General features: G+C 40.8%; 1 protein-coding gene across 1 annotated transcript in view; it reads right to left on the reverse strand.

Annotated features, from left to right (window-relative positions):
- HMCN1 (hemicentin 1) overlaps positions 1-14,542 on the reverse strand; it is a 464,244-nt gene extending 449,702 nt beyond the window's left edge. Inside the window, exon 1 of the mRNA XM_015543796.2 lies at positions 13,913-14,542. Within this exon, the coding sequence (XP_015399282.1) occupies positions 13,913-14,180 (268 nt within the window). The 5' untranslated portion in view covers positions 14,181-14,542. The remainder of the gene's footprint in view (positions 1-13,912) is intronic.
- Positions 14,543-23,170: the final 8,628 nt, after the last annotated feature.

Raw genomic sequence — 23,170 nt, forward strand, 5'->3', positions numbered from 1 at the left:
ACATGTGAGATGAGATGTTTCCTCAGGAGTCCCTACCTGCCACGCTGTCCTCAGAGTTGCCAACAGCTAACTTCATTGGGCTCTGACTCTCCCAGGGCCTGACGTGGTATCTGAATTTATATCCAACCCTATCCAAGTTAGACTTTGCAACTAGCAATCCACCCTGCTTTATGTTACCATCGTCTTTGGTCACTGCTCCCAATGCAAATCATTCCTCTTCTCACTTACTCTGTTTCCTCTCTTGACCCATTCATTCCCCATCCTATGTCCTTGCAAATCCCATGAACTTCCAACCCATTTTGCCACAGAACTGTCCATCTACCTCCCACTTTAGCTGAAACAGGTTTGTCCATGGATGGGACCACCGCCCCCATAGTCCTCCCTTGTGGGGTCAGCTCATTCTCCAACACTCCAGATACACCAGGGGCAGAAGGCGGGTCAGCATTTTACCCATTCCCAGTCCATATGTGTTTACTTTCAGAGAAAACACCTGCCATTTTGAGGTTCATGACGCCCTCTAACCCTCTTCATTGTTAGCTGCCACCTGGAGACAGCTCAATAATTCTTACTGAATAAAGACTCAATGCCTGACTCACTATCTTCCTCACCATTTTAAGCTGTTATTATCTGTGTTACTTTAACAACCATGTTCAACTCTGCAGACTCAAGTTCTCTGATCTCTATTCCATGGTCTTCACTCTGGTTAAACTTCCTTTTCTATGAAAGCTAACGTCCATGGTCAATCACTCTAGCTATTCTTACCAATGACCTCAGCTTCCTTGCCATATTGTCCTTCACCAGCATAATCTCAACTCCTGTCAATCTGATATATCCAGTTCTGACTCTACGACCTGTCACTTCAGCCTCTCTCTTATCAGTATCCCTCTCAACCATAGCCTATTTCTTTAGTCACATCTGTTCAACAAAATCCCAGTCATGGATCAAACCAATGGTCAATCTCAGAAGTTATGCCCAAGCTGCTGAGAGCTGATAAAGAAATCACAGACCTAGGCAGTGTTCAAGCATTATAAATTCATCTTCTAAACCACAACTCATCCTGAGAAACAATCTGTGTGTCTCTAGTCACCTTCTACTTCCAAAATTCCATTATTCTTCTAAAGTCCCTTATTTATCCTCTACCACTTCCCTCCTCTCATCAAATGACTCTCTGTTCTGTCTCTTTGAGAAAAAAGAATCCATCAGACAGGAAGTCACCCAGCATCCTATATCCCCACCTACCAGCTCATCCATGACCATGCCTGTCTGTGATCTGTTTCTCTTCTATCACACTAAAAAACTGAAGGTCTTCTCCTTCCATCAACCAATACTTCTACTTCAAATCCCATCTCCTCTTGCTTCCTCAGAGTCCTAGTTTCATAAATTATCTGTTCTCTCTGGCATTTTCTATCTCTTCTATTCTATGTCTTCTATTCGATTGACCCTTTTCCAGCAGCACTTAAACAATCTCTCCTCTTGCCCCTCTCTCCCATCTTAAAAAAATGTTCTTTCTCAAATCTAAGTCCCAATAACTAATGTTTATTGAGAGTTTACTACGTGCAAAGGGTTGTACTAAGTTTCGGACATCAATCCTCACATTAGCCTTATAGAGTAGATAATATTATTCCCAGTTACTAAACCTGAAGCACAAAGAAATTAGATCATACAACAAGTAATTGATGGAGCCAGGCTTCCCACCTAAGCATCTGACTCCAGAGCTCATGCTATTAACCACAGTGTTACATTTCACGAAATAAACAGACTGCATTTGCTAGCTCTATTTTCTTTCCCACCATTTTAACCTCCTGGCTCCCTACCCCCAATGAACTGTCCACTTTAGCCTGTGAGTTTAGCCTTTATTTTCAGTAACCTTATAAATGGACAGACTAACAACTTCTCCTGCTTAAAACTGTTAACTTTTTAGATTTCCAAATGCTGCTTATTCAAGTTTCTCTTCATATTTTCCTGGACTCTCCTTTCCAGAATCCTTTATGTACTTCCCTTCTTCTCCTGTCTTTTAAATGCTTGTGTTCTCCATTGTTCTCCATAGTTCTACCCTGTCTTCCTTCTTTTCTCAGGGTACATACTCTGCTTGGATGATCTCATTTATTCCAATGGCTTCAACTGTCATCTATGTAAGTTTCAAGTGGACAGAACAGCTACTTGGCACTATTCATACTAACGCTGACAGTAGGAGATGCTGAGGAATGATACCTGGAGACAGGCCACCCAAACAGACCCACACAGGGAGATGTTTACTTTGTTAAATTCACCAGCAACCAAGGTCTGGCTCTCAGACTTGCAAACTCAAAAACCTGAATGTGACACTTTCAGAACATTTTAAACAATAGAGACTGACGCATAAAACTGGTATGCCAAAAGACGAGTTACCAACGAGGAATATAACTGTCTAGTGAACCTGATGTATGTGCCAGTCTGACCAGAGCAGTATTCTCCCCATAAGGAAAGCACATGAGATTAAACTACCAGGAGGCTGTTCGGTGAGCATGCAACCAAAACAAGGAGAGTTAATAGTACGATCCAAATATATAATGACGTCATTACATATTTATAAACAGTCTATCGCCATGGTTAGAATGTGACTGATGGGTGGACTGGCTATTTAAGTGTAGGATGAACTAACATTCTGAACCCTAGATACAACTTGGCAAAACACACACACACACACACACACACACACACCCAAACAATCCAATTAAAAGCCGGGAAGAGAATCTGAATAGATATCTTTCCAAAGAAGACATACAGATGACCAACAGGTACATGAACATATGCTCAACATCACTAGTCATCAAGGAAATGCAACTCAAAACCAACATGAGATATCATCTCACACCTGTTAAAATGGCTATTATCAAAAAGACAAAAAATAACAAGTGTTGGCAAAGATGTGGAGAAAAGGGAACCCTTGTGCACTGTTGATGGGAATGTAAATTGGTGCAGCCCCTGTGGACAATAGTATGGAAAAGTTAAAATTTTTTTAAAAATTTAAAATTTTTAAATTTTAAAAATAAAATTTTAAAAATAAAAATTTTTAAATTTTAAAAATTAAAAATTCAGCAACCATAATATCCAGTAATTCTATTAGGAAATCTGTATGATGAAAACAAAAACACTACCTCAAAAAGATATATGGACCCCATGTTCACTGCAGCATTATTTGTAATAGTCAAGATATGTAAACAACCTAGGGTGCCTGGGTGGCTCAGTGGGTTAAGTGTCCAACTTTGGCTCAGGTCATGATCTTGCGGTCCATGAGTTTGAGCCCCGCGTCCGGCTCTGTGTTGACAGCTCAGAGCCTGGAGCCTGCTTCAGATTCTGTATCTCCCTCTCTCTCTGTCCCTCCCCTTCTCATGCTCGCTCTCTCTCTCTCTCTCTCTCTCTCTCTCAAAAATAAATAAGGATTCAAAAAAAATTTTTTTAAAGGTATGTAAACAACCAAAGTATCCATCAGTGGATGAGTAGATAAAGAAAACGTGGTGTATCTATAATGAAATATTATTCAGCCATAAGAAAGAAGGAAATCTTGACAGTTGTGACAACATGGATAAACCTAGAGGGTACAATGCTGAGTGAAACCAGTCAGACGTATAAAGACAAATACCATAAGATCTCTCTTATCTGTGGAATCTAAAAACAAAACGAAGTTCACAGATACAGAAAACAGACTGGTGGTTGCCAAACAGAGGTTGGGGAGGGTGTCAAATAGGTGAAGGGGTCAAAAAGTAACAAACTTCCAATAATAAAATAAGTCAGTCATGAGGATATAGTGTACAGAATGGTGACTGCAGTAAACACTATTGCATATTTAAAAGTTGCTAAGAGAGTAAATCTTAAAAGTTCGCATCACAAGACAAAAATGTTTATAACTATGTATGGTGACAGATGTTAACTAGTCTTATTATGGTGATAATTTCACAAGATACGAATAATGAATCATTATGCGGTGCATCTGAAGATAACATAATGTTATATGTCAATTATACCTCAATTAAAAAAAGAACTGGGTTGCACCATGCCTAAGCTGTTTCTGTGGCTCTCATTTTCATCGTTGACCCCCCCATACTTTTGGTTGGTATTTTATTTTAGGCAGGTTAAGGTATAAGGAGCTTATTATATTCAAGGCTATCAGCCTGAGAGGCCTGAGAGTAATGGTATCTCTTAAAGCTAACTTTACATATATTTTCTCTTCCACTGAATGCCAATTTCATATTTTAACCTAAGCAGGGAATCCAATTTCCTTTCTCTCCATGTTCTTAGGGCCAAGTCCAGTCCACTGGACTTTCTTAATAGCTCACAAATCTATAACCTTCTTCCTATACCCAAGTTACCTCAATATCTCCCCCCTGAATTACTGTGATGGATCATCCCAGCTCTCAGCACTGCCTTGCTCCAATCCATCCAAGAGATTGAGATCTAAAATGAAAACCCAATTATGTCACTCCTCACATATAATCCTTCTAGGCTCCTGATAGCTTCCAGGATGAAATCCAAACTCCTTAATATTTTGATTAAACTGCTTTTACTCCTCACTTTGTTCAAGTTTCAGCCCAGACTACACTTCCAGAAACTCTTCGGGGACCATCACCTTTTGAATTGTGTATCAGGGTCACTGCTCTGGGCTCACACAGCTCCCTGTGCTTCTTTCTACTATAAAATGTAGCTAATGTTGGTATTAGATATTGGTATATAATGTTGCTGTTTCTCTTGCTCTTCTCCCCATAGACTGTTAACTTCTTGTAAGCTATGCCTCGTTATTTTTTAATCAAAAGCACCTACCACAATCCTTGACAAATAGTAAGAAGCCTATTATTGACTGATGAATGAGTGAATAAATGAATCAATGAATATGATGGCTTATCTTTGGATTTTTTAATTCTCTTGCTGGCTTCCCAATTATGAAGCAGTGGTTAAGGGCTCAAGGGGCCAATGAAGCGAAAAATACATGTTTCTCAAACATTGTTGTTAGAATAGGACTAGATTTGAGCTTATTTGAATTGTCCTTTGCCCATACGGTAAGAGCCACACTATCAAGTACATTTTTTTTCTATTTTATTTTTTTAGTCTTATTGTATAAATGTTCTACTATTTTTTTCATCACCAGCTTCACTCTAGCACCTATTCAATCTTTATAGGCAAATATGAGCTATTCAATAATCAAGAGCAACCCCATTGATTCTATACCGCTTGTAAAGGACTTTCATGTATATTGTCTTACTTAACCATAACATTACTCAAGTAGGGAAAGCTGATTTTTCATTACACCTTACACTTGGCATAAGTCTATTTTTAAATTTTTCCTATTCTCCATAGATATGGGAATCCTCACAGAAATTTACCAGAAAAAAAGATAAAACCAGGGTTGAGAATCCCTGTAGACTTGTGAAAGCCAACTATAATGTGGATCTTTTGTTTACAGTGCTACTTAAAAATTAATTTATTTGTTGTCACACTCTTTTGGCCAGTTTAGTTAAAAATTAAAGGTAGTTCAGCTGTGACATTCCAGACTGCATAGAAATCCACCCTTTCTGAAATTCACCTGCTATACAAACATTCAATGACTATCTAAGACTCAGACATTACCTGGATCATAATGATATTTCCAAATCATACTCAATCTTAGACGGGACATATGCATCACCAAAAAGGCTTAATTAATAACTTATTATGTTGTTTAGCTTTGTTCTCCTGATTGGTAGGATTTAAAAAGCAAAGTCACAGACATGAAAGGCAAGATTAAAATACCCAGAGAAATCACTGGTTCTTGTTCCCAGCATTCATTCCATGAAACACTTCCTGTCTACTGTGTTCCAGGCCTGTGAGATTAACAGAGCAGTCCCTGTTAATGTCTAGTCAGAGAGAAAGATAGGTGAGCAGAATTATAAAGACCACTGGGAGGGCTGCCTGGATGATTAAGTTGGTTAAGCATCCGACTCTCGATTTCAGATCAGGTCATGATCTCACGGTCGTAAGATCTCATGAGATCTCATGATCTCATGGTTCATGGGTTCAAGCCCTGTGTCAGGCTCTGCACTAATAGCGCAGAGCTGCTCAGAAGTCTCTCTCTCTTCTCTGCCCCTCCCCCGCTCCCTCTCTCTCTCTCTCTCTCAAAATAAATAAATATTTTTTTAAAAAAAAAGACCGCTGAGAATGGTTATTATTTGTTTGACCAGAGACAAACCATAAGCAAAACCAAATTCTGATTTTCCAACAATCAATTAGAAGGCTGCTCCTCAACAGCAACAACAAAAACAAAAAAAGCTCACCATTCTGTGGAAGTCAGAGAAGATATGGTTAAATAGAAACATCCCTGGGGCATCAGTCTGGCTCAGTCAGTTAAGCATCAGACTCTTGATTTCCGCTCAGGTCATGATCTCATGGGCATGAGATCGAGCCCCAAGTCAAGCCCTTCATCAGGGCTCAGTACAGAGCATGGAGACTGCTGGGATTCTCTCTCTCTCTGCCCCTCCCCTTGTGCTCTCTCTTAAAATAAACTGATTTTTTAAAAAAGAAATATCCCTAACATATTTAACATATTTATCAAAATTTGGTCCTTACACTTTGAGAGAAAGTTTTCATTGTCCATAAAAAAAAAACCTCTACATATTCTCAGAAAACATCCAGTGACATAGTATCCACTCTCCCAGGTTAAAATATTCTATTATCCTAGGAAACAAAGTTATCATTGTCCACCCAAATTCTCTCATTCTTTAATGTTAGTTCATTGCCTTTGGTTGGATTTCTCTCGGGACTTTGAAGACCAATCCTTTTCCTCATGAAAACCCTTCTTCCTGTTGAATATGCTAGAAGCAAAAAGAGACTGATAGCTTTGTAACTCTTTTTCTGACACATATTGAAACCCAAACATTTCAATTTGAAGTCTGGTTCATATAAATTTGTAAAGGTTTTCGAAGTCTAAATGTGCAATATTTTCCTTGTAAAAATCTTTCCATTCATGATGACTTCAGGTGATTTTACTATTGCTGAGAAAAATTTTCTAAGAGAATCTTTTCATAAAAGTCCTAGAGTGCTTTCTTAACACCGTGTAAGTCCTGCAGAAAGAATCATACAAAGTCACTGAGGGCTCCCAGGTTTTATTACAATGAAATTCTTCAAGTGCAGAGATGTGTAATGCTGATATGTCTACCAATGGATCAAGTCCTTGCTACTTTGAATCTCTTTCCAGTCACTTATCTTTCACTATATTATAGTCATTAAAATCACAAACTGGTAATCACATCACAAGGCACTAATTTTATAGGTAGAGAAAAAGAAGTCTGGCAAAGTTAAATAATTTGCTCGAATGACAGAATAAGGAAAAGAACACAAATCTTCTGTTCCAAGTTGGATGTTCTTCCTAATACATTGAATTTGCACTTTGTAAAATACTGGTTGAATCATTTATCAAAACTAATTTGAATTTTAGCTTCATGAACAAAGCAACCATTCCAGTAGTTGGAAACGACAATGTAGTTCCAAAGGTTTCCAATTATGTTTCTCCCATTCTCTTTTGAATTCTCTCCAAACAGGCTTTCACTCCCATCGCTACACTCCACTATGGTTGTTGAGTCACCAATGACACCCACATTCCTAAATTGACTAGCCAATTCTCGGTCCTCGTCTTAATTAACCAATTAGTGCTTCTTCCTGAAAACACTTTCCTCTCTTGACTTCTAGTTGAATATACTCTTCTCTTCCCTCTCTGACTTCAATTTCTCAGGCTACTTTGCTGGATTATCCTCACCTCTCTGACTGCTAACGACTGATGGCCCAGGCCTGTGTCCTCAGACCCTTGCTATTCTTCAAGTAACTGGTCCCTTAGGGACTCATTGAGACTCACAACCCTAACTACCGTCTCTATGTATACCTTTGGATCCCAAATTTTTATCTCTGACCAAGGCCTCCTGCCTTGAACCTTAATTTCATATATCCAACTGCCTTCTTAATATCCCCACTTGGGTACCAAAAAACATCTCAAACTTAACCATATCAAAAAATAAAAGCCTCATTCTTCCAAACTCTTTCTCAAACCTGCGTCTTGCTCATTCTTCTCCATAAATGGCTATCTTATGCTTCCATTCACTCAAGACAAATCCTCAGCATCTGCTTTCTCTTCTTTCCTCACATATCATTAAATCCTTTTGATCTCATCTTCAAAATAGAATCCAACTCTCTTTCCAAACGTCCACAGCTACCAACTTCACCCAAGATATACCACCCTTTTGTGCCCAAATGATACAATGGTCTCCTGTCCTCCTGTTTCTGCCCTTGCTTTAAAGTATTTTCAAACAATAGTCAGAATGATTATGTGGATGCGTAAGTCAGATCATGTCACTACTCCGCTCAAAACCCTAAAATGGCTCCACGTCTCATTTAGAGAAAAGCCAAAGTCACGGTGGCCTATGAGCCCTTTCATGATGTAGCCTATCGACTTTCTAATCTCACCTCATAACTGCTCCCTCTCCCCCAGTGTGTTTTGGTCTTTTCAAGTTTCCTCGGACATGTCAGGATGCTCTTGAATGTTCAAGAACATTTCATGTATTGTTCCTCTGCCTATAAAAGCCTTTCCTCAGACATTCTCATTACTCCCTCCCTCATCTCCTTCAGGTCTTTGTTCAACTGTGACCTCTTCAATTGGGAGCTTCCCTGACCACCATATTTTAAATGTCAACACACTCAACACACTTCAGACTCCTCATGCTCTTTTTCTGCTTTTTATTTTCTCCAGACCAATCAGCGCCAACAAACACACCATATGTATTTTAATGATTTTCTTTATTGCCCCTGCCTCCCTGGTAGAATGTAAGCTCTATTAGTGCAGAAGCTTTTGTCGGTTTTGTTCCCTGTTGTAGGCCCAGTGTCTGAAGCAACGCTTGAAACAGAATAGGTGAGTGAATGAATGAATGAATGAATGTAGACAGGTAAAATATATCCTGGGGAAAAAAACCAGAGACATGGTGAAGAGAATTCTTCTTTATATAAAGTGACTCATTAAAATACACTGCCCTATTCTCTTTCCTCTGTCTCTGGTACCTGTCTTACAGACAGGGGAATTGGAAGACTGAGTGATAAAAGGAGCTGTAGTTAAGGGAAGACCATCAGCTCTCCTCAAAGTTGTGTTCTGAGAAGACAGAAATGCATTTTGAGTATTGTAAAAAGCACAGTAAAAACTAATATGTAAGAATCAACAAGTTCAATAATGAACCGGTGTTGGTGAGGATGTGAAGGCATTAGAACCCTCAACACTGCTGGTGGGAATGTAAAATGGTACAAATGCTTTGGAAAACAGTCTGGCAGTTCCTCAAACAATTAAACATAGAGTTATTGTGACCCAGCAATTCCACTCCTAGGTACCTACCCAAAAGAAATGAAAATATACATTCTTTGGTGTTGTGAGCACCCAATTTCGATGTGGGAATGAGGGGTTTCCTCATATCACAACAAGCTATTCTCAGATACCACCAGATTCCACAGGTGAAGGGTTCAGTTCTACAAGACTGCCCACCCCCACTGCCACCCTCTGCAGAGACCAGCTGCACATCCAGTTGTTACCTGTACTTCCAACCAACTGGCTATAAATCAGAGGTCCCCACGACCCCCTCCTTAAGTTCGATTCATTTGCCAGAGTGACTCAAAAAACTCAGGAAACCCACTTACTCACTAGATTACTATTTTTTATAAAAGCCTATAACTTAGGGACGGCCAGATGCATAGGGTATGCAGAAAGGGTTGCAAAGCCCCCATGCCCCCTTTGAGCATGCCATTTTCCCAAAATTTCCAGCCCGAAAGCAATACAAACCCTGTCCTCATATGTGTTTTCAGAGGCTTCATTACATAGGCCTAACTGATTAAATCTTTGGCCACTGGCCACCGGCAGTTGATCCAACCCCCAACCCCCTCCCCTTCCCAGAAAGAAGTCAAGAGTGGGACTGAAAGTTCCAACCCTTTAATCATATGGTTGAATCTCCTGGAAACCAGCCTCCATCCTTAGGTGGGATCCAAAAGTCACTCCATTAACATAACAAAACACAATTTTATAGTTCTCATCACTTAGGATACTATAAGGGTTTCAGGAGCTCTAAGTAAGAAATGGGAATGAAGCCCCAACATATATTTCTTATATAAATTATAACATCGCATACATCCACACAGAAACTTGTACATAAATGTTTACAGAACCATTATTCATAATAGCCGAAACCCTAAATATCCATTAGGGATTAACAGTTAAACAAAATGTGGTATATCCACACATTGAATATTACTTAGCCATTAAAAGGAATAAAGTACTGACACATGCTATAACATGGATGAACCTTGTAAACATGCTAAAGTGAAAGAAGCCAGTCAAAAAAGACCACATGTTATATGACTGCATTCAGATGAAAGGCCAGAGCAAGAAAATCAATGGACAGAAAGGAAATTAGTGCTTGCTTCGCCCTGGGAGGAGGATGGTAAGGGAGCTAAGGGACTGATAAGTAAAAGGCACAGGGTTTCTCTTGGAGGTGATGATGTTCCAAAACTGACTGTGGTTTGGTACATGGTTGCATGTACCTGTGAATATACTAAAAACCACTCACTGAATTATACATTTAAATTTTTTTTTTTTTTTTTTTTTTAGCATTTACTCATTTTTGAGAGTGAGAGAGACAGAGCATGAGCGGGGGAGGGGCAGAGAGAGAGGGAGTCACAGAATCAGAAACAGGCTCCAGGCTCTGAGCTGTCAGCCCAGAGCCCGACGCAGGGCTCAAACTCACAGACTGCGAGATCATGACCTGAGCTGAAGTCGGATGATCAACCGACTGAGCCACCCAGGCACCCCACTGAATTGTACATTTTAAATGAATAATTATATGGCAAGGGAATTATATCTCAATAAAGCTGTTAGAAATTAATACATTAAATGTAATCAAAGAAGTGAAAAGCCCATCTTAGGCACAGTTAGCCTCACAAGATTGGCTTGACTTTTCATGGTCCTCGTCCTCTCTGGTACTTCCTCCAACCATGGGTGGATTTTTGGTCCTTCAACACCAGCTTCCCTATGCACACATTTTCTGAAGGATTTTATCACCTCCTTGTTAACTTGTTAGACTTCCACCTCATGTATGTCTGTGTATTCTACATATTTTAATTTTTTTTTAATTTTTTAAAATGTTTTTTGTTTTTGAGAGAGAGAGAGAGAGAGAGACAGAGTACGAGTGGGGAAGGGGCAGAGAGAGAGGGATTCACAGAATCCAAAACAGGCTCCAGGTTCTGAGCTGTCAGCACAGAGCCCAACGCAGGGCTTGAACTCACGAACCATGAGATCATGACCTGAGCCGAAGTCAGACGCTTAACCAACTGAGCCACCCAGGTGCCCCCTAATGCAGAAGTCCAAAGCAATCATGTGAAAAGGCCTAAGGGTTTTTGTCAAATGCCTCAGAGTGTATCTCAGATCCTGTCCATTATTTCATCTGGCTACATGAGACAGCAGATGTCAAAGGGTTTTGAAAAGCTGTCGGTGGTCAAAGTTATAATTATTTATATTAAATTCCACACATTATTTCTCTCCCTGTCAGTTGTAGCACCCAATCATAGGAATATGTGTTAGGAGCTATGAAAACAACCACATGTAAAACAGACAGCCATAAAATGTCATAGTCAGAAGCGAACTTAGAGATGCTCAAATCTAAAAGAAAAAAGGAGAAGAAGAAACCCTAAAAAAAAAAAAAAGAGAGATGTTCAAACTCAATTCTCTCATTTTATAGATGAGGAAATAGGTAAACTGACTTTTCTAATGTCACAGACTGAAACAGCCAATCCCCATTCAAGGCCCCTTCTGTCATCCCACACTGATCAATCAAAAGTATAAGAGAATCAAAAACTCTTAATAACTATACACAACATACACACACACACACACACTACACAAATGTCACACAAAGATAATATTATAATTCAGTAAAGTGAATTAGCAAACTAAATTAAAGGTTATTAGTATGTTTTAACTTCTATCTCCCTCTTTATCTTCAGAAATACTTTCAATAGTCTTAGATAACATAAATACTTGGCCACTTCTACTTTGAATTACAATAAAATTAATAATTTTGCTGAATTACACATGCAATTAATTTTATGAACCAATGGAATCATTTTCTCATATTATTTCAAAAAAGCTCTACTTTACTAGTCATTTGTTATTAGCATGCCAAGTTTCCCCCACTTTGCAATGAGATTGCTAAACTATAGGAAAGTCAACCACAGCACCCTTTCCCATTTGGTAACAATTGGAAAGAGGCACACCAGAATACAATTTATTCCAATAATTTTTCATATCACATCAAAATATCATGACGATCCAGTTTCCATTTATGTCTTGAGGCAATTTGTGTATTGTTTGCAGCAACATCATCTCATAAGAGTCTTTTGGGGAAGAGGAAATTGTGATGTTAATTGGAGAAAACAATTTTGACTTTGTTTTTCAGCCAACTTCAGCTATATCCCCATAGAAGAAACATATTTAGGCTATTCCAAAACAACAAGTCTTGTGCTGCATCATAATTGGCATCTTGACATTTAATAAATTGAAACATAACACATGAGGTGCCTTACTAAGACAGTAAAAGCAGTAAATGACCACTTAATTTTTTATTCAAATATAAAGAACATTTTGTGTTTCATCAAGGTAGAAATGTAGAAAAACCTACCCTACTCCTCCACATGTCCCAGGAAAGTAGGATAGGTTCTCATTTTCATCATTTGAAGGACAAAAAAAAAAAAAAAAAACCCAGAAAGTTCTATTTCCCTCTAAACTTCTCCCGGTGCCATTTTCTTTTAGACAGCTAAAACCTGCCCTCTTTAACACCTAGAGATAGTTTGAACTCATGTGCTTGTCAAAATGCACAAAGAAAGAATCTGAGATTCTCAATATGAAGCTCCCATTGTGAAGAGGTTGTGTCAAGGTCTTCTGAGTGAAGAGAGAGACTTTCAAAGCAGGGAAAATGTGGGAGAACAGTGGGAGAGGACTTTTAAGAAACTGGGCAAGGACTTGCGCTAATGAAACTCAGGTGGATGTCAGACAGCAAGCCCCAGGGTTCCCCCTGCAATGCTACCCTCAGCAATGACAATGAGGGCTCCTCTGAGCCTCACAGAAAGGTGCCACTTTAAATAGAAACTGAAAAAAAAAAGTATATCGGATCATATTACCGTGGAGCAGCTGAAGCCCATGGCTTTAGGGGGAAAAATACAGTTATTTTGCTTCAGCTACCTTTAAAAGAGCACCGACAACCAAATCACATGCATTTCTACTGGATGAGGCAGGGACATGATGTTTATGCCCATCTGTGAACCTAAGTAATGAGGACTTGGTGCAAAGATGAATAGATTCAGTTAAGAAATGAATGGCTTCTCCCCTGTTTTCATCTCTTCAGTTCCACTAGCAAATTACTCACAAGCTGCCTTCTGTCTCACACAACAGGTTTTCCCCCTCTTGTGTGAGAGCTATCCTGAGCGTGCTCTCAACCAGGATGTTAGCTCTTAGGGTAATGCTGCTGGATACCCATGTCCAAATCTGCCTTCCTAATTAAGCATTCCTTAGCTCTAAAATTAAAAAGTCACTGAACTCCGATTTCGATGTCCTTGCTCAAGACCCTGGGTTCTGGTATTGACTGTAATTCCACACTTCCAGGTTTGGGGACCAGGGTACCAGCACCTACAAGACCTGAGTAGGGGTCAGGGAGCAAACCCAGATGCCAGAGAGTAATTCTTTGTTACAATGGTTTTCAGCTACACATTAAAAAAAAAAAAAAAGAAAGAAAAAAAAAGTTTTGAAACTTCCTAACACTTTAACGATTTCATAGCATAAGACATGTAATCATGAGAAACAACAAACACAAAGAATAAATATTCCCCTTACCTGGATCATGGAAAGGCACCAAAGCAAAGTTGAAAAGTGGTCTCTTAGGTCTTTTCAAAGACGTCTCCAAAATTTTGGAAGCCCCTTCGATAACCTGAACTAGATCATCATACATGGAACCAGTCACATCAAACACAAAAGCCAAGGTGGAGGCCCCCTCGGGAATTTCCTCAGCCCTGGTGTCTGCCTGGGGGCTTGCATCTTGAGCTAGGGAAGAATAAAGAAGAGCCAACAGGAATACGGTGTGGACGATGTCCCAGAAAATCATTGTCTTTTCTTTCCTTTTTTTTTTTTTTTTTTTTTTTTCCTTTTTTCCTGGGCGCCTAAGCACTGTGCTTAGCCTTCCTCAACAACACGCAGAGGGGTTCCTCTCAGAGTAACTCATTAGGCTCTCGAAAGCTCTCTGACCTAGCAAAACAGTGTGGAGGCGACAGTCCGATGCGGACCGGCACCAACCCCGAAGCCCTGCAGGGGCTGAGCGGGCGGAGATGCCGCAGCTTTTGTCTGGACGCAGCTTCCTCCGGGACGGCTAGGTGCCCGCGGGCCGCGCGCGGCGTGTAGCGGAGAGAGGGCAGCGCGCCCGGCCCATGCCCCGGGGGCCGCCCGAGCCCTACGGCGCCGCGCCCAGTCCGGCCGCCCTCGCCGCCGCCGCCGCCGCCGCCGCCGCCGCGCCGCGCCGCACTCCGCCGGGGCCAGCCACTCGGGCTCCCAACTTTCCACTGTGCGCCGCTCGCTCGGGAGCAAGGAAGGCAAGCCCGGAGCGGCCTCGCCTCCTGATTGGCCGGCGGCGCCCCCCCCCCCCCCGCTCCTCGGCGCTGGAGCCCCCCACCGCCCCACTCCCGGAGAGCGACTGCTCTCTCCGCCGACTGTAGGGTCAGTGCGGGACGGGGGAAGCTCTCCCAGGGTCGGCTCCGCTCCCGCCCGCGCTGCTCCTAACCTACGGGACCCCAGTGCAAACAATGGCTTTCAAGAATGTGTGGCAAAATCCCAAACTGAGGGGACGCCGCACTAACTAGCACAAAGGGAATTTTACTTTTCTACTGTGTGCAACGCGGCTGCAGAGTCTTCTTTCCTAATCTCCCCCTCCCCAGAAGCCAAGACGCCCCGGCCCAGCCTCCAGTCTCTCAGCCCCACGGCTCAGCCCAGCCAGGAGGGGGAGCTGGAAACGTCTCTCCCGGCAGCAGCCTCACTGTCACTCTTTGATCTCCTCAGGGACTGCGGAGGGAGGGAGGGGAGAGCTGGATGGGCCAGACGCGGGAGGAAAAGGAAAGGGGCTTGTTGAGGGAAATGAGAGACACAGCAGGAACTGGGGAGCCACTGACTGTAGTTAGGAAAGGCAGGAGAAGGGAAGAAAGCTGGATGTGAAGACGGGATGGAAGTTCAGGGGAGTGGATGAGGAGAGAGAAAGGCTGCATACTGAAGAGAAAACTGATTTTTAAAGTTTCATCAGCAAGGGTCATGCTCCTGAGCAGTCTGAATCCTCTCCTTCGCACGGTGAGGCCGAATAATATCCCCATTTCACATTTCCTCCCATAGAACAACCAGGTGCCAAGTCTTAGCCAAAGATGCATTACAAAGGTGTTCCCCCTCCATGGCATTTTCTTGCTGATAAGTAAGGAAACCTCGCCCTGGAAAACATTACAAAGGCTTTCCGTGTTGTAATTGTTATATACATTTTAGAACTAATAACAGAGATAAGAAGGTAGACAAAGAAAATCAACCATAAGCTAGGGATTCCTTTCTTCATTTTAATGAAAACGTGCTTCCCTTGTGGAAAAGGAGTTGTCTGGATCCTGACATTCTAAAGAGGGGCAAACGTGCGTCTTGATCGAGGTTGGTTTGTGCATTAGACCACCCATCTCACCCAGAGGCAGCCTGAGGAAGAGCCAGCTCTCACCAGTATTTTACAGTCTGCAACTGTCTTCTTTTTTAGACCCAACAGCAGTGGGACGTGAGTTTATGATACCTATAAGTCATGTCACTTCAAGGAAGCAGACAGGCCATTTGGGCTGAGTGGGAATATGAGAGGAGATGGGGAAAGTACTTCCTTTCCAAGTAGTATTTACAGAATGCTATTTGAGTAGCCTCCTCCTTTGTTTATTTAAAAAGGATTGCATTATAAGTCCTAGAGTTTTCACTGAGAGCTGAGCTGTTCCAGGTGTTCAAGGAAGGTCATAGAGCCTGTGATTAAGAGTTCTGGGTCAGATACCCTGGGTTAAAAGCCCAGCTGTGACAATAACTGTATCTTTAGTAAATTACCTAACTCCATACCTTCATTTATTCCACCATAAAGACTAAAAATGATGGGGCACCTTGGTTGAGCATCTGACTTTGGCTCAGGTCATGATCTCGCAGTTCGTGGGTTCGAGCCCCATGTCAGGCTCTGTGATGACAGCAAGGAACCTGGAACCTGCTTTGGATTCTTTGTCTCCCTCTCTCTCTGCTCCTTCCCCACTCATGCTCAGTCTCTCTCTCTCTCTCTCTCTCTCTCTCTCTCTCAAAAATAAACTTAAAAAAAAAAGAAAAGAATGATAGTACCTACCTAATCAGGATTAAATGATCTATCTTGGTAAATGTTCCAGGAGCACTTGAAAAGAATATTTGTTATTGGGTAGAATGTTCTATAAATGTCAATTAGGTCAAGTTGTTCAATAGCATTATCCCAGTCTTTCATAACTTTACTGGTTTCTGCCTATTCTGTCAGTTTTGGACAGTGGTATTGAAATTGCTGACTATAATTGTGGACTTGTCTATTTCTTAGTGCAGTTCTGTGAGTTTTTGCTTTATGCATTTTGAAGCCCTATAATTAGATGCATAAACATTTAGAGTTATATCCTCTTAACTAATTGACACCTTTATCATTATGCAGTTATCTTCATTATCCCTGGTAATATTTGCTCTGAAATATATCTGGCGATAATAATGTAGCCACTCTAGCTTTTTCAATTTGTATTAGCATGATTTATCATTTTCTATCCTGTCACTTTTACCCTATTTGTGTCTTTACATTAAAAGTGTGTTTCCTGTAGTCACCATACAATTCAGTTGTGCTTTTTTTATGTAATCGAATAATCTCTGCCTTTTAATTGGGCTGTTTAGACCATTTACATTCAATGTGATTATGGATGTGGTAGGATTTAAATCAATCATCTTGGTATTTCTTTCCTATTCTCTTGATTCTTTGCTCTTTTCTTCCTTTTTTTATGCTTTCTATTGGATGTATTGAATACTTTTTATGATTACATTATATCTTCATTGCTAGCTTATTCAGGGTTTACAGTATATATCTTTACTTAATCACAATCTTCCTTCTAGGAATAGCACTACTTCACGTATAATAAAATAACCTTAGAATTGTATATTTCCATTACTCCTCTCATGACCTTTTTGTTGTTGTCATCCATTTTATTTTACATTACTATATTTTATTTTCTTTTATTCTAAATGTTTATTTTTGAGAGAGAGAGAGAGAGAGAGTGAGAGAGAAAGAGGCAGAGTGTGAGCGGGAGAGGGGCAGAGAGAGAGGGAGACACAGAATCTGAAGGAGGCTCCAGGCTCCTTGCTGTCAGCACACAGCCTGACACAAGGCTCAAATCCATGAACCATGAGATCATGACCTGAGCTGAAGTCAGATGCTCAGCCGACTAAGCCACCCAGGGGCCCCTACATCACTGTATTTTAAACCTCACACTACACTGATGTTGTTTTGTTATTTAAATAGTCAATTACCTTTTAAAGTGATCTAAACAATAAGAAAAAAGTATATTTACCGATGTACTCACCATTCCTGGTGCTCACCATTCCTGAAGTATATATATACTTCTCTGTATAGATCCAGATTTACATGTGATACCATTTTTCTTCTGCCTGAAGGACCTGCTTTTATGGTTCCTGTAGTGAAGTTCTACTGGTGGAAAAAATCTTTCACTTTTGTGCATTTGAAAGTCTTTATTTCACCTTTGTTTTTGAAAGCTATGTATATATATACGTTTTTTTTGCTGGGTAGTATATTCTACATGGATAGGTTTTTATTTTTCTTTCAGTACTTTAAAGATCTTACTCCACTATCTTCTTGCTTGCCTTGTTCCCAGTAAGAAATCTCTATCGTATTTACATTTGTTACTTTATATGATCTGTATCTTTTTTTCTTTAATGCATTCAAGAGTTTTGTTATTACCACTGTGTTTAATCAGTTTGAATATGATGTGCCTTGGTGTGGCTCCCCTCATGTTTCTTGGTTTCTCCCCTCGTGCACCTAGGGATTATCAAGCTTCTCGTACCTGTAAGTATATGTTTTTCATCAAAACTGGAAATTTTGGTCTTCATTTCTTCAAATATCAATTCACATATATGAGGCCATCTGAAGTTGTTGCACAGCTCACTGATGCTCAGTTCATTCTTTTTAATTCTTATTTTCTTTTCTCGTTGGGTTTCATTTTTTGACAGTTTCCATAGCTATTTCTTCAAGGTCTTTTCTTCTCCACTGTCTATTCTATACTGTCATGTTCAGTGTAATTTTTTAATGTTTATTTATTTATTTTCTTTTTGACATAGAGGGAGAGACAGCAAACCAGGGAGGGGCAGAGAGAGAGGGAAAGAGAAATCCCAAGCAGGCTCCACATGGTCCTCGCAGAACCTGATATGGGGCTCAAACCCACAGACTGCAACATCATGACCTGGGCAGAAACCAAGAGTCAGATGCTCAACCAAATGAGCCACCCAGGCACCACCCCCCACCCCCCATTCAGTGTGTTTTTCATCTCAGACGTTGTAGTTTTCATCTCTAGATTGGATTTGGATTTATTTATATCCTCCATATCTCATTTTTAGTGTATGAATATACGGAATACACTTAGAGTAACTGCTTGAAGGTCCTTAATTGGTAATTTTAACATCTGTATCAGTTCTGCATCACTTTCAACTGATTTTTGTCTGCTTGTTACAGGTTGCTTTTTTTTTTTTTTTTTGCTGCCTTTCGGGCCTCATATTCTTTGACTGGATGTCAGACACTGTGAATTTCACCTTTGGGGTACAGGTATTTTTGTATTCCTATAAATATTCTTGAGCTCTTTCCTAAATTATTTGGAAATAGTTTGATCCTTTTGGGACTTACTTTTAAAATTTGTTAGGTCAGACCAAAGCAGTATTCATTTTAGAACTAGTTATTCCCCGTTACTGACAAAGGCCCATCTGTCACTGTACCAGTACTCTGTGAATCATGATGTTTTCCAGTCCGGCTGGTGGGGACAGACCTGTTCCCATCCCCTAGTGAGTGTGGGCACAGTTAGTTACCTTTATTCCTTTCAAGTGGTTCTTTCCTGGGCCTTAGCCAATTTTCTCACATGCATATGCTGGTCAGTACTCAGCTGAATATTTAAGAGGGACTCCATTCAGATCTCTGGAGTTTTCTATCTACATAGCTCCTTCAGGTTCTCTCTCCTGCAAACTCTAGCTTCTTAGTGTCCTTGGACTCTCACCTGTATCTCCTCAACTCTCAGCCTGCTGGGTTCCACCTTGCTTCTGCCTCTGTACATCATGACCTGGAAACTCTCTGAAAGTGGGAAACTGGACCAATTATAAAACATGCCTCATTTGTTTCCCATCTCTCTGGAATCATGGTCTTTCTTAGCCTGAGAATAAAATGAAAGAATGATTATTCTTCATTTAGCCCAGTGCCTAGCAATGCAGCAAGCTCTCAGTAAAAGTGAAGTATTATTACTACCCTTGCATGTATTTGAGGATACAGTTTGGAAGTTTGAACCTAGGTACATATGCACCGGGGACACAATGCTTTGAAAGAAACAGATAAGTAGAGAGCTTTTTTTTATTTGTTTGTTTATAGAAGGTCTTTTATAGCTTCACTAACACCCTGATATCTAAGTGAGTGGTAGCACTGAGGGACTTACTTAGGTCCACTGGGCATGGTGGTAGGGAAAGAGGGTTAAGAAAGAAAAGGAATATTCAGTGTCTCAAAAAGCATTTGTGCTTTGATATGTATATATGTAGAATACATACATTTATCTTCCATAATCCCAGATGCATGTCTCCACTTTAGTCTCATGTAATTGATGACAACATGATTTGTGACACTGGAGAAACACACCTGGGCTCTTCTACTCCTTCTCAATAAAGTTTGATCTCTGTTGAAATGCAGGCCTCTGGAGACAAGGTAGCCTGTGGGCAGAAATCTTATTTACACTTTAAAATAAACAAGTCCCTGAAAGCAGATTTTGGCAGGCAGTCAGCAGAGAATACCAAGAATACACATTGGGAGAAAGTGGTTAGGCTAGGAAGAGGGCATGGCCCAGGGTGGGGGTAGGAAGGGTTGGGCAAAAAAGACAGTCCTGCTTAAGTCAGAGTATTGCCCAGAAATAACAATATATCCGAGCTCATTTCTTGCTTTTGTTATTAAAAACAGTCTCTATGAGGTTGGAAGGAGCACTAGTCTGTGAATCCAGTCTTGCTTTAGCCACTAATTATCACAAACACATCATACTAAACACTTTGGAAAATTAACTTCAGCTCTAAAATTCTGTGACAGTCTTGGCGGAAGTTCCCCAGAATGCAGAGCCTGAGATGAAGGTAACGGTATGATTCTCAGGCTGCAGGCATGAAAGATAAGAGGAATGAGGTAGGGAAGAAAGGAGAGCCAGTGTAAGAGTACATTACGAAGATGGCCTCTGCTATAAGCCACTGGTTACTGGGTCCCATGGAAGTTGAAAGCCCTGATGTTAGTTGTCTCAAGACTGTTGTGAAGGAGAAAAGGGAGTGGGTATGATAAAAGGGGGAAGTACTTGCTCATTAGCTCCCCTTCTCATTGGTCGATGACTTACCTCATGGGGCCCAAACAACCCCACATTTTTGGGTCCCACATACATGGATGCTAATCTGATTTCCTTGGCATCGTGCCCCAAAACATCAGTACAAAAGCCCTGGACAAGAGACAGGAAACGTGTAGGAGATGCCTGAGGGAAGATGCTATCAGGTTGTACCTGCCTGAAACCGGTGGGAGCTTGGATCATATCCTGAGGTCATATAAAGATACTAGAGGAATTGAAGCGAAAGAGAAAAAAAAAATAGTTATATTTCAGCAAAGTCACTCAGACAATGAGTGAGAAATGGAATAAAAGAGGCAAATTGGGGGAAAGGACAAAAATAGGAGTAGGCTGCAGTAATAATATTATTAACAACATTCTTCACCTAAGGAAACTGAAACGTGGAGAGTTGAAGCAATTTGCCTAAGGCCGATGTTAATGAACAGTAGAACCAGAACTTGAACCCTGGCAAACTGATTGCCACGCCAGTGCTCTCCACTGCTTCCCAATGCTGCCCTCAGCCTGTAAATTTTGAGGGCTCATGAACTAAAAATAATAGCCACAGATAAGACAAGGAGAGACTGGGAGAACAATATCAAAATTATTATTATCGTTCAGTTGCTTTTTATGAAGAGATCTGCATAGTAGCACCAAAGAGGCACGAGTCAAAAAATGCTCTTTAAAGGCTCTGGGGACAGAGACAGGGACAAGAGGAAAAAGTGAAATAATTTTTTTTATTTACTGGGAGCTGGTTTGCTTTATCTATCCTATCATAGATCTATCCTAGACCATCCTCCCACTCCCAAATTCCTCCAGGAAGCCCTAGACGATCCAGGAGATAGGACTTGGCAGTGGAGAAGAGATTAGCTCCTCCTGCAGATTCATATACGATGGCAGACTTTGTGGTACCATATGGCAGATTGTAGAACATCTCCAGTGTCATGCTAACGATCAAAAATCTCTTTACATCACCGGTTCTCGTCACTGTTAACCTTGGAGGAAGGGGGAAATACAAAAAGGTGACATCTTTTTTTTTTAGTGTTTATTTATTTTTGAGAGCCAGGGAGGGGCAGAGAGAGAGAGACACAGAGGGAGACACAGAATCCAAAACAGGCTCCAGGCTCTGAAATGTCAGCACAGAGCCCAACGTGGCTCGAACCCACGAACCATGAGATCACGACCTGAGCCACAGTTGGACACTTAACCTACTGAGCCACCCAGGCGCCCAAGAAAAGGTGACATTTTTTTAAAAAGTAATGTGGCTCATTTATAGCGAAGTCAATACTAAAATCTTCTCTCTGGGGGCACCTGGGTGGCTCAGTCGGTTAAGCACCAGACTTCAGCTCAGGTCGTGATGTCAAGGTTCATGAGTTTGAGCCCTGCATCAAGGTATGTGCTGACAGCTCAGAGCCTGGAGCCTGCTTTGGATTCTGTGTCTCCCTCTCTCTCTTCCCCTCCCCCACTCACCCTCTCTCTGTCTCTTTCTCAAAAATAAATAAACATAAAAAAAGAAAAAAGTTTTAAAATCCTCTCTCTGATTCGGTTTTCTCTCTTGAAATTCTTCTTCCTGCCCTAGACAGGATAAGATCCTGCTTGCTGGCTAAGTATTTCAAGTGATCACCTAGTTGGAAGCATTTGTCACACTAGGCCTAATAAAGCGTAGCTCAGAAAAACATTGGCTTAAAAGAATGAGTGCTGCAGAAGATTGCCATAAAGCAGTGGGTACATACACCGCTTTCTAATAAACTGTCTCCTGCAAATCACTAGATGGTGTGATGTTGTCCTCAATGAATGATCTTTCCCAGAATATCTGGTTCTGTATGTAATGAGGCTCAGGATTATTTTATGTTTATTTTAGCACATTTCTACAGGATAGGTAACTTGTTACTACAATTGAATTAAAAGCAGAATACTTTTGTACCAACTCTAATGGTTATATTTGGTACTGCTATGAAACTAAAAAAAAAAAATTAAAGTTAGGTTATTTTTTCTTCTCTTGTCTCCCTTAAGAAGGCAATAAAAGAATGGAAAGCCATTGTGTTGTAACTGGAAAATTAATCACATCAAATATTCTCTTATACTAATCAAGTTAAAAGTCTAGAATTAGCTTATATAAAACAGATGTTTACATGCTTATTCTCTTTTGGTACTAATGTCAAGAGAAGAAAGCACAGCATAACTATGTCATGGCTTGCTTTGGGGAATGTAATGCTCTGCTTTTACTTTTTGTAATAAAGCCACAAAGCCTGTGGTCAGCAAGGGGGACAGCCCCAGAAGGAGGAAAAGCACCAGGGGCCTAGTCTCTGACTCCTTACACAGTCAAAATTCCCATAGTCTGTAATGGAATGGGGAGTAAGCTGTCTAAGGAAAAGAAAACTGGCTCCCAGAGGGGGAGAAGACACAGGCAACATGTGTCTGGTAGCTTGTCCAAAGGGAGCCTCCC

Source organism: Panthera tigris, chromosome F3 (assembly GCF_018350195.1).
Source record: "Panthera tigris isolate Pti1 chromosome F3, P.tigris_Pti1_mat1.1, whole genome shotgun sequence".
Lineage (NCBI taxonomy): Eukaryota > Metazoa > Chordata > Mammalia > Carnivora > Felidae > Panthera > Panthera tigris.